Source organism: Catharus ustulatus, chromosome 3 (genome assembly GCF_009819885.2).
Source record: "Catharus ustulatus isolate bCatUst1 chromosome 3, bCatUst1.pri.v2, whole genome shotgun sequence".
In the NCBI taxonomy this organism is placed as follows: Eukaryota; Metazoa; Chordata; class Aves; order Passeriformes; family Turdidae; genus Catharus; species Catharus ustulatus.
The window spans coordinates 40900713-40912713 of NC_046223.1; the positions used below are offsets into that span (position 1 = coordinate 40900713).

Sequence of the window (12001 nt, forward strand, 5' to 3'; positions counted from 1 at the left end):
TGCAATATTTAGTGATTTCCTCCCTTTTTAATAATTTAGGTTTTAAAAAAGCCCAAACCATCTACAGTAATTAATTCAGTGAATCTCAGTCACAGATAAATTTTAGTTCATTTAAGTCCAAATCAGACATTTCAGTTCATGCTAATGAAATTCAGATAAACTACTCTGGCTGCAGGCCCATTGACTTCTGGCTGAAGAGTACGCACAGTTGGACGCCTGTAAATCAGGCAGGACACAATCTCTGCATATAGGTTAAAGACTGTTCTGCGTCACCAACATGTAAGAGTACAAACACTAAGCCAGAGACCTCAAAACAGCCTTCTGCCTGCCTGGCAACTCCCTCATAAAAACAAAGCTTACTTTCCCAGCTGTATTACATTACATGATGTGAGCATTTGTAAAGTAGACTAGACTGAAGCAAAAGGGACAGAGGGAAAATTATACCCCTATTGATGTAAAGTAACTTAGGCTACATATTCACTTTAAGTCACCACAGATCTGTGCTGACACCAAAAGAATAAGTTCCATCCTCTCCCCCTCATTTTCTTACTGCCACCATAACTCAGGTAGTAGAATTTGAACATACTTAATATGAACTGAGTAAATCATGTAGCGAATTTCTTTACTGAAAATAGTGTTTTCTGAAAGATTAGGATATGCTGTTATCAGAAATATTTTATATGCATATAGACTTTATCTTTCTACAAGAAAATCGCAGACAAGGCTCATCAGTATCTGTTTCGTTGGAATAAAAAATGCATTCAAATTACAGTAATTTCACGAATACAAGTCGCACGGACTATAAGCCGCATCTCCGGGTGTTGGCAAACACTTCGTTCTTCGTCCACAAATAAGCCGCACCTGATTATAAGTCGCTCTGTCGTTCACAGCGAGGACCCGCGTGCAACAAAATTGCCAAATAGTAACAACAAACAGGGTTTACTGGCTCGGCTCGGGCTGTGCCACTTGGGGCTGCCAACAGGGTCAGGTGGCCCAGCTCGGCGGGGCCGCTTGGGGCTGGCCGCCGGTGCCGCCAGGCTCACTCGCCCGCCCCAGTGCTGCTCTGTGGTGGCAGGCAGGGATGGAGCCCACTGGCACCCACGGCGGCAGCGCGGGAGGGGAAGGAGCCCCCTCGCTCCTGCCGCGGCAGGCGGGGGCAGGAGGCCCCCGCTTACCCCATGGGCCACGGGGATGGCAGCACGGAGCCCCCGCCTCCTCCCCAAGTCGTGGGGATGTCAGCACAGAGCCCCCCGCCTGAAGGAGGGAGCTTCCTCACCTCCCTCCCACCCCCACACTGCCAGCTCTGAGCTGGCCCCACCCGCCACGCAACACATTAACCAATTTGCAACAATCGCGAAATCCTGGGTTTTACTGGCAGGCGCTCAGCTCGGCACCCTGGCTGGCACTTCCGGGGTTGTAAATGTCAGAAAATTATTCACATATTAGCCGCTCCTGAGTGTAAGCTGCATTTCCGGGGTGGGAGCAAAATATTAGTCAAAATGGTGTGGCTTGTAATCGTGAAATTACTGTAATTTTTTTTACTTGGCAAGTGTAGTTTTAAATCTAGTTCTCCTTATTTTTATCTAAAATCCAGCACTAAAGAAGTCACATCTGTATGACTGCCTTAAGTGTAATAACTACAGCCACCTTAAAGACTGCTGTCAGCAAAAGGGAAGTAGCAGGGAAGGCAGACAGATCTATAGGATTATAACAGACATGAAGCTAAATACTAATGGTAGCATAAATATTGCTTGACATTTTTAATGCAAGTTTTGGGAAAAATAGCCATAATATAGAATTTTAAGTGTATGAAAAAAACAGACAAATCCCACTGTAGTACCTGTTCACATTAAAACTTTGCTAGGATAATGGTCAGCGGTCACTTTGCTCTTGCATTTGCTACAAAAAGCTTTATGAGGACTTGCACAAAAATTTTTCTTTTGTTTTTAGCCTTTCCCCCAAAAATTAGAAACTTTGAGCAACTGGTAATAAACTCCACTTAGCAAAATATGATTCTTGAAGCTAAAAGGTCTCCAAAGCATTTATTTGGTTTTAGCATAAAGATCCTTGACCCAGACTATAAACTGGGTTTCAAACACACAATGATTACTTACAGAGATTTCAAGCGCCTTAGAAAAAATTATTATTAATAAATAAGCATAGCTCAAACACAAGAACTGTTAATTTCTGGTAACACTAAATTATTTTTCATCATCTGTTTACAAAAAGCATTGTCACAACCTATTCCCTTGATTCATAACAGTTTTTCTGACTACTGTTGTGGATTATAACAATAGGCATCTTGCAGTGCTGTAGTTTGCAAACTACAAAGAAAGTAGTAAACAGCCTATTGCTATATATGCTTATCTTCTGCTGCTAGGTAATCTCTTTAAACAAACAAAAAATCATTGCCACCCTAGGGGGATATGTAGTCATCATCACCAAAAAGCTGGCTCAATGTAGCTTTTTCTGTCCCTTGCCCACCATCTTTTTTTTTTAAATAATTGTGCAGAAAAGGAAACTTCTAGGAAGTAACAACAGCCCCTCTATTTTAAATACTAATTATCATTAGAATTTAAAACCCTAACCATCTTAGAAGTCAGCCACAAAGCACAACCAGTGTTTCTTCCCTAACCTTCTTGGTTATTTCCTCCTTTGCATTTTACCTGGTACATTACAAACCATTTTTAGAATTAAATGAATCTTATGTTTGCAGACCATCTCTCAAAATTTAAGATCAGTACAAAATTCATGATCATTGTCAACCCAGGTTGTCTCAAAAGAAAGTTTTCTTAGTCTATTTAGCAACATATTCTACTTAAATCAACCCAACAGAAACACCTCCAGAATTTGACACACTGGGTTATAGTACCTATGTCAATGCTCTTATCCAAAATTGACTTATTACATGTTGCAAGTAGGAACTTTTGAGATGGTATATCCAACAATTTACTGAGGCATATTGGATAATTTTAATTCAAAACTTAGCAATTTCTGATACAAGAAAACCAAGTTATGTCCTCAAAACAGACACTACACGTTGATGGATAGTATTTGCAATTCAAAATGGGTAAACTTCCAATATTAATACCAGTATATTTAAAAATTAAAAATACCAAAAGGCTCAAAATATTTTAGAAATTGTTAGCCAACTTTGCCTTCAAAAAAATGATAGAACCTAAACAGAAAAATTATAATAGTCAAGTTACACCAAAACCAGATTTCCATTTTAAATCTGAAAATAACTGAGCTGTTTGAAGGTAAATATTAATCACAAATAAGAAGCACTTACCTTCTTGTCTGTTATTTTTCCTTTTTAGCCATTTTTCCACAGTTTCTGCACTTACACTTTCTGACACAAACTCATCCAGTACCTGGGGGTGAAGAGAAAGATATGCCTTCACTTTTTCATCTGTTAAGCCTGAAAGAGAGAACATTATTGATTACATTATTGGTATGAACTCCCTCATAGGAAAAAAATACCTGGAGACCAGCAAGTATCAATATCCCTTTGTTTAACACATGGATTGAATACATGACTATTTAAATAGAGCAGAGAGAGCAATATCCTGACAAAAAAATGAGCTGTAGTGCTGAGAATAGTAGAAGCTAAGTGTAGCTACACAAGATACCATGCACAAAAAGTCCCCTAAAGGGGTACACGAACATTACCCAGGAGAAACATCCAGGCAGGAATTCATGACTATGATTGTGACTACAAAATTATTTCCAAGCTATGCAAGATGATATATTGATAAAGAAACTTGTTAGAAGGAGTTAGAAGAAAGTGGACTGGGATGTCTCACAGAGCCAAATTCAGTATTCTCACTGCAAACAGCAGCAAAATCAACACAAGCTATTGTGGAACACCAAAATTACATGCAATTTTCAAATACTAGAATTACTTCAGTTACTTTTGATGTATAAACTGCTTTCACAGGCATGCTTCCATTGCTTTAGTAACTTAGTTAACAAAATTTAAATAATTGGAGAAGAAAGGTATTTACATAGCTGCGACAAAAACTCCAGTAAACATTTTAGAAAAAGAAGGAATATTCAGAATCTCAAATCCCTGACATTCATAAATAAATTTTCAAATTCACAAAATTACAATCTGACTATACACTTTACAAATCCCCCAAACAAAACGACTGGCCACAGGGAGGTGATCCCAGCAGTGCTGAGACTGTCCAACAGCAATAAAAAAGCACCTATCCTGAGGGACTTGGCTCCAGGCTACCATAGAGGAAACAGGCACCCCAGTGCAAAAGCCTTAATGATATGAGGGGAAGAGGAGTTACAACCACTGCAATGACTTCAAATACATTGTCTTTTCTTGTGTTTTGCATATTTAAATAGAATAGAAAATTCTCCACAGAAAGCCTGTTTGTTCTGTTCAGGGAAAAGAGTCCCCTGTGAACAACACTGACCTCTTTCAGAGAGTATTCAGTGATGAACAGAGGCGTAGTGCAATTACAAGCCAATGACGGTAATATTTAAGATCTCTTACAAATGTTTACTGTGAGAGTCTTCAGGAAGCAATACCAGAAGGCAAACCAACAGCTATCATCTTCAGTGCATCAACCCCCTACACCACTTTTCTCACACCAACTGCACCACATCACTCGCCCACATCAGCCCCCAACAGCGCAAAACTAGTTTAAACTACCCTTGCTTTTAATCCAGAGGTGGCAGTTCCTGTTGGTACCATAGACTGAAAGAACAACACTGCCACTTAAGGCAGTTACCCGTATATGAATCACTTGAATAAGAGATAATTGAGCATCCTGATTTTCATTAGTGAAGAAAAGGTTTATCCTAAATCAATAGACAAGTAGATAATCAGCAAGTGCGGCGAAAACAAGCAAAGGCCTGCTACTTTGATTGTTTAACCTCAGGTGATAGCCTGTAGAGTTAGATCATAATGCAGCTATAAAGAAGTGCAAAATGAACAAGATGATTTTAAAACCTATTCAGGGATTGCATCATTCTGGAAAAAAAAAAAAAAAACAAACCTAACTCATTAATATAATTCTATTATTCTATTAACTAATGAACATAATACAAATGAGAAAAATGTAGTACCTTTAAAAAGTATTTCTAATTTCATAGTGAGAAAATTTGAAAAAGAAATATGTTTTAAGATTAATTCAGAAGGGTACATTTTAAAGATTTAGCCATCAGAATGTCATCAAAATTTATCTTTCCATTAAGTTCTACATGAAAAAAATAACCAAAACAGACTTGTCATAAAATCTCTCCTACTTCCACGTTGTCTTTAGACTGCAAAGAAACACTTTTTTGCTTCCAATAAAAAAACTAGGACCTGAAAAGATTGCAAAATTAGCAACTGAAATTCTGAAAAGATTTATTTGTTTCTTCAGTGAAAATAATGTTTCATTCTTCACCCAAACCTTTATATGTTGTGGGTTTTGTAAAACACACATCGGAATTCATTAAAATGTCAATTTGAAATAAGACTTCAATCTACAGATACCAAGTTTAATATCCAGATATTATGCAACTTCAACAACCTAAAGGTAAAACCTCTGCTTTAACCTTTTACAGAAAAGTGATTCATGGACCTGAGTTTAGGAGAAATCCTAAACAGTCATTAAATTACTCTTTTTTAGATCACTGAAGTCATCTGTGCAGATGTTCTTTCTCCATGTGGGATTTGTAGATGGGAGTAAGAAAATAGGGTTTACAACTATGTTTGCAGAGTTAAGAAAGAGTACATACAGTAATGTCACGACTTTTTGGCTCACCGGGTTATAAGGCGCACCTCCAGGAGTTGGCAAATTTCACAACTTTGTACATTATATAAGGCGCATCGGACTATAAGGCGCACTATTTTTTTTGCAGCGAAGATCTGTGCAACGTGCAACAATGTAATGAATTAGTAACGGAATCCTGCGATCGTGGAGTTTACTGGCAGGTGCTCAATTTACAAACATTTTTCAGAGATTGGTGTAGCCTTTAAACGCAGCCCCAAGCGCCCTCCCCGTGCGCGGACCCCAGCACTCCCACCCACCCCCGGCTGGCGAGGCAGGGCTTGGGGTGGCCGCGGCTCGCGGCTGCCACATTTCGGGGCAGCCACAGCTCACACCTCAGGGTTGCTGCGGTTCAGGGCAGCTCAGGGTCACCACAGCTCACAGCGGTTCGGGGCTGCCTGCTCCATCCCTCCCCACACGGCTCCTGTTGGCCGGGGGCTGCTTGCAGCTGCCCAGTCCCACCCACCCCGCGCAGCTCCTGGTGGCCAGGGGCTGCCCGCTCCAGCCCCCCGCCTCGCGGCTCGGTGCTCCTGTGGCGCCACCCCCCCTCATGGCTCAGCTCACAGCTTGCACTTCCGGGTTGGCAAATTTTGCAACTTTGTACATTATATAAGGCGCACCGGACTATAAGGCGCACTTCCAGGTTTGGACCCAAATTTAGTCAAAACGGTGCGCGTTATAGTCATAAAATTACTGTAACTTAAATGTATTTTCTACATAGATTAAGGCCAATTTATTGGTTGGCTCCCAGCTGTTAGTGTGCTGCATCATAAAATACATCCTGCAAACGTACACACAAACTCCACAACCAAAAGTAATAATATCACATTCTAACTTCACAAAATGTAGAAATACAAGCCTTTCAGAATAAATTTTAATGGCTTGTGTTTTATGTACATTAAGGCAAAAAAGTGTTGTAAAGATGCCTGAATGTAAGAGCATATTACAGCTGTACAGATGCAATTATTTTATGGTATATGTAAAGCCTTCTTGATTGCAAGATGTGTGTTAGAATGAAGTTATTACATAACAACATGCACACACGTGCCCTCTTGAACATTCACGCACTCCTGAAAACTTCAGTACATGTATTTTTGTTAAATATTATTGGCCTTTCTTATCAAAGCATTGTAATTCCTTAATTCTGAAAAAGGCAAAAAGCCCTATTTGAATATTTAGGGGTAATGATTACTAACATTTAAAAAAACAGTACAATAACACACCCACACTCAGGAAACAAAAGTTTATCATGCCAATCAGGTGCCATTTACAGAATTACCAACAAAGATAACACAAGCCAATGCTGGTTATTAATTTTTCTGTTACTAAAGTACTGGTCTTAAGTACTGGGGCAGTAAACTTTTCTATATTCTTTCACATTAGAAACATTTCTCCTCTACTACTTCTCCCCTCACTGCTACTTCACAAAACCTTCAGTAATGCCAGGACTTCTCTCGTTCATCATTTCTTGTGTGGAGCATCAAGTATATACATCAACAGTGCCTAGCAAAAGAAAAGGCAGTGGTACACATTCCTAACTGGGTTGGTCTGTACCCAAGTAGCCCAAACAAAAGCTCCCCTCATTTCATTTCACACATCCGCAGAAAGCATCACCTCCTGTTTCTGGAACCCATTTGTCCTCTGAAAGAGCTGTTAAAGTTACCGAGAGGGACCATCACTCAGGAGGGCTGAATTCTGGCCAACAGCCTAGCATCCAGCAGGCCAGAAAGCACAGAAAGACTGGAATAATTCCTCTGGGAATTAAAGGAGGATTCTGGCATTTGATTTGGATGTCCATTCATTCCGTTTATGCAATGTGGAGTTTGCCCTTCATACATACACCCTGCTTAATTAAAAACATGCACATCAAACCACCTTTCCCTCTTGTGTTCTTATTTTAAAAGGATCAACTCACATTTCAGTGCTGCTATCTGACACAACTTGCTGTCACACATATTAACTATTTGTTCTGAATTTGTGATTAATTAATGAAGTACAACCACATATCAGATAAGCTCTTTCTTTTTTCATTCCCCTATGAACAAATCATAGGCAAGAAATAGTTCCAGTTGCCCACCACTTGTGGTAGCCCAGCAGCTCCTCACTTCCTGACTAGCACACCCACTTAGGTTGTGCAGATCTCAATTTGGCCATAGTATCTGCTTTTAAACGTTTTTTCACATGTACAGAAAACATTGATCATTTGGTTTGGTTTCATATTTTTCATTTCTAGGCCACTAAGTGGAAATACAACTTTACAATAAATGCTGAGCTTTGTGCAAGTGGTTCACCTTGTTATGGGTCGTTTTCGTGTATCTCATTTATTACAAGGTAGCACAATGTAAAACTGGTAAGGTTCAATGCAAAGCAGAGTGCAGAAGACAGTCTTTCCTCCTGACATTGCCCAAGAGGCAATTCCTTGATCAGCAAAAAGGCCTTTTCACTGCCAAAGGAAATGACTTTACTAGCAGGACACTCATTCCAGGATGTTCATGTTGACATCAGTTCTTGGCACCTCTGGACAGTGGTCTCTGACTGACACCATCAGTTCATTATCCTATAGTAAAAACCTGCATACCTTTTCCCTGTAAACTTCCCAGGCAGCTCCACACAACACTGACTCCTTCTCTCCTTCCCTCTTCCTTCTACACGACTGACCAACTCCTTCCTGTCCCTTACAGGACCACCTAACCATTCCCCCTCACAGCACGGCTAGCAAACTCACTTCTCTTTTCTTCTCTGTCCTCCTAACCCTTCACGCCTTTCTTTCTCATATGCATAACACCTCCACGCCCTTTAACTCTTTGTGATTGGTCAGCACACATCAAGATTCCAGCATCTTCTCCTTCAATGCTGTTCACCTGTCTCATACAGCTGCACCCCATTAGGGATGAGGCTCGGCTGCATCCCCATTCCTAATCTTACACAATCTAGTCTCACACATATTAAGAGTAAAGAAGGTAAACAAAATTATAGAAAAGCAATTGTATTTACTCATAGTACTTCTAGAAATTTATGTATTAGTGCACTGTATGAAAAGCCCTGTTCTACTTTGCATATGCCTTGAGCTATGCACCTCATCTGGCATACCTCATGCCAGTCCATTAAAATTTTGGGATTATGTTTAGGGTTTGGTTTTTTTTAAGTAGTAGTGTTCAAGGGTTTGTTTTTTTAAAATAACTCTTTGGTTTTCAATTCAGCATGTGCAAGTGGTTTGGTGTCACTTCTGGGTGTTTTTCCCTACCCAAATTATGAGAAATAATTTATTTTTCACGGGAATTAATATCAGAAATACCTACAGTAGAAGCCAAAATTATGTGAGGGATTTTTTTTCCCTTTTTTATTTTACTAAGCTAACAATAGAAAGTACAGATATTGCTACCAAGTATCACAGTCCAGTTATTAATTAAACAGGAAAGCCAAAACCTTTATGATAGTCTGGTTTGACAAATAACTACCTTTTCTATGACTAATAGTTTTTAAAAATGCTTCATTTCATTGAGGGTAAAGAAGCCTTTACCTGAAGGTAATTCAGCTACTTCAACAGAGCTGTTTAAAGAGGAACACTTATTCATGTAGATTATGAACCAATACAGGAAACTATATTTACTATTTGTTAATTTCAATGGGATGCCAAAACTAAATTATTGGGGGTTCAAACTAAACTAAAACATGGACTGGGTTTTTAGTACTTCTAAAAGCCAAACAACCCCAAAAAACTCCAGAACCACTACCTTCAAAAATAGCTGCAAGGTCTCAAACAAAGCCAGTGGGAATATTGCAGGCTGCTTAATGGCAATTGCCTGGCCTGCTCAAGCATAGCTTCTCCTTTTGATCTACCAGCAAAACTTCCATTGCAACAGCTCCTACATTTCATTAAAGATAATATAAATTAGAACCCAAAAAAACATCAACTGTTTTCACAGAGCAATCTCCCACCGTCCAGTGTAAGTACACCAACAGCATCATTAGTCAACAACTGTAGCACTAAAATAAATACTAATTACGATAAGAGAGAATTAGGAAACATTTGTTAGACTTGGGAGTACTACACTAGTAGAACATTTTACAGGTACTGGTACAAATATTTTACAAGAAGCCTCAAGTGCGTGAAGATAGTTTCCAAACAACAATGTGTATTTGAATGACCAGGAAGGAATAAAGCATAACAATGTACAAAGTTTATAGAACAGAAAGATTCCTCTAATAAATGTGATCAATATTCACCCTGTTATCTCCGTCCTCTTAATGTCTGTGTTGGGTTTTAGAAGAGACAGAAACTGTAAACACTGTTGCAGTCTTATATGCTTCCGTAATCTTAAGATGCCAGAAAAATGCTCTTTGGAAAATAACTGAAAATCAAGATTTTAAAATAAAAGCATAAAACACTAGGACTTAAGTAAGAAAATGGTTTTTGGGCAGAGGTGACAAATTATCCCAATTTAGCATCTTAAAGCTCACTTTACAGTGAGTTTTAGCTTAAATTATAAGGATACTACAAGGAAGCACTGTGGGCCTGTCCACATGAGTAAACTAAATATGTCTAGGGCTGTTCACTGACCTGAAACCAAGTGGTTTACAACTCCTTCATCCTTACTATTAAGCTTTCTTGATGTCCAGCAATGAAACAGAGAAAATTGAAAGGCTGATTGCCTGCCGGGAACCATCCCTGATCTGACCCTACTCCAGAGCAGCATTCCACACCTGCCCAGGACATCGCTAGCTAGCTTGGAAAACGCAACGCCAAAACCATTCCAGACAAAAATCAAATTCTAGTACACAAGAATACTCCTTCACACTGTTTACTAACTCAGATATAGCAGAGCGGGTTTAAAAATAAAACAAGAAACAAAAACCTTCAAACATCAATTATCAGTAATTATTCCTTGCCTTTGAGCCAGTCTTCAACAGACTTCCTTTAGAGAAAAAAAACCTCATAAAGCCAAAAATCACTAGACAGTCATATTTCTGCTTTCAGCTTTTTTTGCTGCCTAAAATATTTAAAACATTTCTTAGATATTAGATAACCTGTGTAGTATTAAATCGATTAATGGCTCCACTCTCTGACTCTTAATCCATGTCACACTGCACCCTCCTCTGAGAATAGTTTCACTGAGCTCAGTATAAAGCAGAACTGACTGTGAATGAGATGAAAGAATTGAAGCCTAGAGCTATGCTTAAAAATCTGCTCCATTTAGCAACATGAGTCACACACGTCATTAGCAATTCTTGCAATTTTTTCATTAGTGTTTTGATATTTGGTCTTTTTTCTAAAACCACTAGCTTAATCAAACCTCATGATTAGACAAGAATTCTAATTTTCACCTAAAGTTTCTGGTTCCCAGTCTGGAGGGCACATGGAGAGTCAGGAAAGAATGGGTAAAAACTGATGAGCCAGCCTGATACTTACCAAGGGTCAGCATTTTATCTAGAGCAGCTAATCTCTGAAAGACTGCAGTCATTGCTTCCCTCCAAACCCTTGCACTTGACACATCTTTTACCCATTTAGACAGGATCCAGTGGTTTGAAAACACATTGTGAGGGTGTACATTGGTCATTGTAAGAAATCAAGTGGATTTCTCATATCAAGAAGGCTTTTACTAATAAACACAAAAGGAAATACAGTAATTTCACGACCATAAGGCGCACCAGACTATAAGGTGCACTTTTTTTTGCAGTGAGGCTCCTCCCCCAGCTCCCCCCACGCAGTTGCTGGCTGAGGCCCTGCCTCAACTCAGCAGCCATTGGCCCCCGGGCCCGCCTGTACCTGGCGGAGCTGGGCTATGCCCGCCGCCTCTCCGTGCAGCGTCCCCGGAGCCGGGTTATGCCCGCCGCCACTCTGTGGAGCATCCCCGGGGCCGGGCTATGCCCGCCGCCGCTCTGTGGAGTGTGTCTGGGGCCCCGTTGCTCCAGGAATTCCCTGGTGCTCTGGGTGTCCTGCACCCCCCTGGCGCTCCGGGAACCCTGTGCTGCATGGGCGCTGGGGGAGTCCCCTGGCGCTCCGGGTGCCCCGATGCCTGCAGGCTCGCCCCGCGCCACCACCGCCCCGATTCTGGTGGCTTTCCCCACCCCATGCAGCCACCGCCCCGATGCCAGCGGGCCCGCCCTGTGGGGCCACCTCCCCAATGCCGGTGGGCCTGCGCTGGGCCGCCGCCCCCCTGCCCAGGCTGTGCCGCCATTCTTTTCCCAAACAGCGCAGCCACTGCCCTGATGCCAGCGGGCTCGTC

The 12001-nt window shown here is 40.7% G+C and overlaps 1 protein-coding gene across 5 annotated transcripts in view; it reads right to left on the bottom strand.

The window, feature by feature from the left end:
* PDE10A (phosphodiesterase 10A) overlaps positions 1-12001 on the bottom strand; it is a 352930-nt gene that overhangs the window by 93021 nt on the left and 247908 nt on the right. For all 5 annotated transcript variants that reach the window (XM_033055156.2, XM_033055154.2, XM_033055155.1 and 2 more), the window contains one exon: positions 3293-3421. In XM_033055156.2, coding sequence (XP_032911047.1) covers positions 3293-3421 — 129 coding nt within the window. The remainder of the gene's footprint in view (positions 1-3292; positions 3422-12001) is intronic.